Source organism: Brassica oleracea, chromosome C6, assembly GCF_000695525.1.
Source record: "Brassica oleracea var. oleracea cultivar TO1000 chromosome C6, BOL, whole genome shotgun sequence".
In the NCBI taxonomy this organism is placed as follows: domain Eukaryota; kingdom Viridiplantae; phylum Streptophyta; class Magnoliopsida; order Brassicales; family Brassicaceae; genus Brassica; species Brassica oleracea.
Genome location: NC_027753.1, coordinates 24,545,523 through 24,549,788, shown reverse-complemented (window position 1 = coordinate 24,549,788; position 4,266 = coordinate 24,545,523). Strand labels below are relative to the sequence as shown.

Genomic DNA, 4,266 nt, shown 5'->3' with positions numbered 1-4,266 from the left:
TTTGAAGTCAAGGTTGGATTTAGTCGATATTTGTGATCGTTCTGAACTTCACGTTGATGAGAACGGTACGGCCCCTTTTCCCATTTATCGGCTGGATGGTGCTAGAAAAGAAAAGTTCTTTGATTGGATTACATATAAAGTGAAATTTCATGACTGATATGCCTCAAATTTGGGGAACTGCGTTGATAGAAGCGAGGAAAAGTTTACTGGCTTGAAGAGTCGTGATTGTCATGTAATTATGCAGAGCCTCCTTCCGTTTGCTTTTTCAGCATTATTGCCACGTAATGTTCATGAAGCAATTGCAGGTATCTTATATTTTTACAATTTAATTTATTTTTATATTTAACAATTATGCTTATATAAACTTAATATGTATGAAAATTATGTCTTTTATCTATGTAGGGATAAGTGTTTTCTTCCGCGACTTATGCAGCAGAGTAGTGACTGAAGAGGGTATTAATAATTTGAAGACAAACGCACCAGTCAGCATGTGCAACCTTGAGAAGATATTTCCTCCATCATTCTTTGATGTAATGGAACATCTTGCTATTCATCTCTCAAGAGAATTGGAACTTGGTGGTTATGTGCAGTACAAATGGATGTATATTTTTGAGCGTTATATGCATCATCTGAAGAAGATGGTCAAAAATCAAAGCAGGGTGGAAGGATCTATAGTGGCACAGGTGATCAATGAAGAAACTGCAATCTTTACTGAAAATTATTTTCCACCAGAAGTACAAACAAAACACCGAAGACCTGCTCGGCATGATGATAGAGGGGAGAGAGCAACATATCATGTTACTGTCCCAAGCATGTTCAAGGAAATAGGACGACTTAGTGGAAAATTCACGAAGCGGAGACTTACGGACACTGAGAACGCTCATTTGCAAACATATTTGCTCACCAACTGTGAAGATGTTCTACAATATGAGAGGTAAAAATATTTATTCATTTATTGTTAGATTAATATTCAATAAATTTATTTCATATTGATAATATTTTTGTATATAGTGTATATATGGCGGAGTTGCGTATGACTCACAGGCATGCAACAGAAGATGAGCTTCGACAACTTAGAGATAACGGATTTGCTGCGTGGCTTCGTAGTTATGTGAGTCATATATCATATTACCCTATGCAAATGATTAGTTTAAATTTTGTGGTCAAATCATATCCAAAATTTGTGCAGAAACCAAACTATGTGGTCAAATCATATCCAAAATTTTGTACGCGAGGATATGCATTCACAAGGAAAGGTCATTCTAAGACAACATATGATGCTGGTGTTTCATCTTCTTTCGGTGACGATGTCTACTACGGCAACATAAAAGAAATATTGGAAATCCAATTTCCTAGAATGGTTGGATTGCGTTGTGTAGTATTCTATTGTGATTGGTATGACACCACCCCAGATAGAGGAATGAAGATTGATGCGTTTGGTGTTACATCAGTTCATTCGCGGCGGAAACTTCAATATTATGATCCCTTCATTCTTGGTTCGCAAGCTGATCAGGTATGTCAATATATTCATAATTTTTTACCAATATAATTAATTAAAGTTATATATTGAACTAATACTTTGTATAATTGATATGTATAGGTGTGCTACATCAGTTACCCTCGGGTGACGTACAGAGACGATCCATGGGTTACTGTAACGCAAATCAACCCAAGAGGACGAGTGGATGGAACTTCTGATGATGATGAACCATTGCAACCAGAGTCTACCAGCAACGCCCAGGCAGTTGAAGATTTGGAAAATGTTCAACTCGTTGAGAATTTGACTGTGTTTGGACATGATGCTGTCGTACATTCAGAGCCGGAAGCCGAGGTTGGGGAGTTTGATGAAGATTCAGAAGATTCTGATTAGTTTTTTTTTTTTATTATTGGATTGGTCCTTCGGAAATCCCTTGCAAAATACCGGCGACATAGCGACGACCAAGGGTTTCATTGAAGTTTGGAAATGTCCTCGGTATATTCCGACGAAATACCGACGACATGTGTTTCTAAAAAATTTCAAACATAAAAATCTATAAATTTAGATGCCAAAACTATGAAAATAACACATAATAACTGTTTAGTATAGTATTAGATCGCAACCGTTCATATATAACAACTCATTAAAATATTTATATATGCATATCATTGTTTTCATAACATCTCATCTTAACATTATATACTTATATAATCATATTCATATAAGCTTACACTACAAAAAATGTTGTTGTGTAAAATCGTGTTATAAAAACATTTTTATTGTTAAATCTTTATGCAAATACTATATATATTATCAAAGATTTGGATTTTGCATTTAGAAACTTGTAATCAACACCCTAAACGCTAGTCGTCGGAATTCCGTCGGAAAAGGTCGTCAGTATTCCGTCGGAATATACTGATGGACACCAATTCCGTCGGAATTTCAATTTGCCCGGGAAAACCAAACCGCGTGAAAATTTTCGCGAATCACCAATTGGTATATATTTAATTATACCTACGGAATACTGACGAACCCGTGTCCGTCGGAAACGTTAAATATAATTACCCTTCTTCTTCCTTCTTCGTTATTTCCGCCTCTCTCTCAATCCTCTCCGCGATTTCCCTCTCTCTCTCACGGCGATTCCGGCCATTCTCAAGCTCCCATCACCGGCGAATCCTCTTCTCACCCTCATATCTCTTCCCCAAACCCCAAATCATGTACGAATCATCTCAAACCTTGTTTTATCTCAATTGTTTAGGGTTTTAGAAGTTAGATCTCGGATTATAGGTTGTTTGATTGAAAATTTTAGGATTGATTGGATAGTTTAGGATATATAAGTTAAGATTGTTGTTTGGATTGTTGTTTTAGTTTTTTTTGGAATTATTTTTTGTTTTTGTTAAAATACAAAACGCTTTACTATTTTTAAAATGTTTTTTGATTTTTAAAAACGTTTTTCAAGTTTCCAGTAATAAACTATGTATAATAAAACGTTTTTAAAATTTTTTAAAAATATTTAACAATATTTTTCTATATTTATAATTTTTTTATAATTTTGTATACATATATATATATATATATATATATAAATCATGTATAATAAAAAATTTTAACATTTTTATAATTTTTTATAAGTTTCCAGTAATAAACTATGTATAATAAAACGTTTTTAAAATTTTTTAAAAATATTTAACAATATTTTTCTATATTTATAATTTTTTTATAATTTTGTATACATATATATATATATATATATATATAAATCATGTATAATAAAAAATTTTAACATTTTTATAATTTTTTATAAGTTTCCAGTAATAAACTATGTATAATAAAACGTTTTTAAAATTTTTTAAAAATATTTAACAATATTTTTCTATATTTATAATTTTTTTATAATTTTGTATACATATATATATATATATATATATATAAATCATGTATAATAAAAAATTTTAACATTTTTATAATTTTTTATAAGTTTCCAGTAATAAACTATGTATAATAAACGGTTTAATAGTTTTTTTTTTAAAACGTTTATAAAACCTTTTGTAAATATATAAATGAAAACATTAAAAATAGAAATGATTTGAAAAGATTTTTGATGTATTAATTTTTTTTTTAGGTTCGAGGATGAACCCCTCCCCGCAGCCCGTCTTCGACGTAGTTCGGTGAACCGTTCCCGTGCGTTGGGATCGTCTCACGAACAAAACTCGGTTCCCGCATATATTCCCTCCAGCTCCCGCTGCCTCTCCCGCTGCTGCTCAACAGGATCCGGGGGTCATGCCAGTTGAACTATTGGTTCAACAACCAGGTCAAGAGCATCTCCCGGTTCTCCAACCCAACCCACGACGAGGACATAGCACTTGGTTAGTATTTTTTTTTATTTGTAGCATTATGTTTTTTCCATTAATTAACTTGCTAATTTGTATTTTTTTTAAAGGTTCACCAAGTCGGGAAATGGCATTAGCAGGAGCATCAACCAGATGATGTACTCCATGCTCTGTTTTGGATATTCAAAGTGGAGTGTGATCCCTTCCAACGATCGAGAGTTGTGGTTTCGTCAGTTTGCGGTAGTAACTCTTCATTTTTCTAAAGTATTTACATTTTTTTTAATATATTTACTTATTAAATTATGTTTGTTTTGTAGCAAGAGTTCAACTGGCACTCCGATCTCACGGAAACAGTCCGTAAGAAATTCAACGAAAAGGCCATGGACTCTTATACGAAGCAGATGAACGCGTGGAAGACAGTTTGGCAGAAGAACAAGAGGCCACGGTTCATCAACGGGA

The 4,266-nt window shown here is 33.1% G+C and overlaps 1 protein-coding gene across 1 annotated transcript; it reads left to right on the top strand.

Moving 5' to 3' along the window:
- Positions 1-1,299: 1,299 nt before the first annotated feature.
- Positions 1,300-1,879, top strand: LOC106299324. Its single transcript, XM_013735432.1, has 2 exons — positions 1,300-1,513; positions 1,601-1,879. The coding sequence occupies exons 1-2, from the start codon at positions 1,358-1,360 to the stop codon at positions 1,868-1,870; spliced, it is 426 nt and encodes a 141-aa protein (XP_013590886.1). The 5' UTR covers positions 1,300-1,357; the 3' UTR covers positions 1,871-1,879.
- Positions 1,880-4,266: the final 2,387 nt, after the last annotated feature.

Bases quoted from the DNA above. Each gene is read 5' to 3' on its own strand.
- LOC106299324 (XM_013735432.1), top strand. From the start codon at position 1,358: ATGGTTGGATTGCGTTGTGTAGTATTCTATTGTGATTGGTATGACACC. The intron at 1,514-1,600 runs GTATGTCAATAT...TGATATGTATAG, and splicing joins TTGGTTCGCAAGCTGATCAG to GTGTGCTACATCAGTTACCC.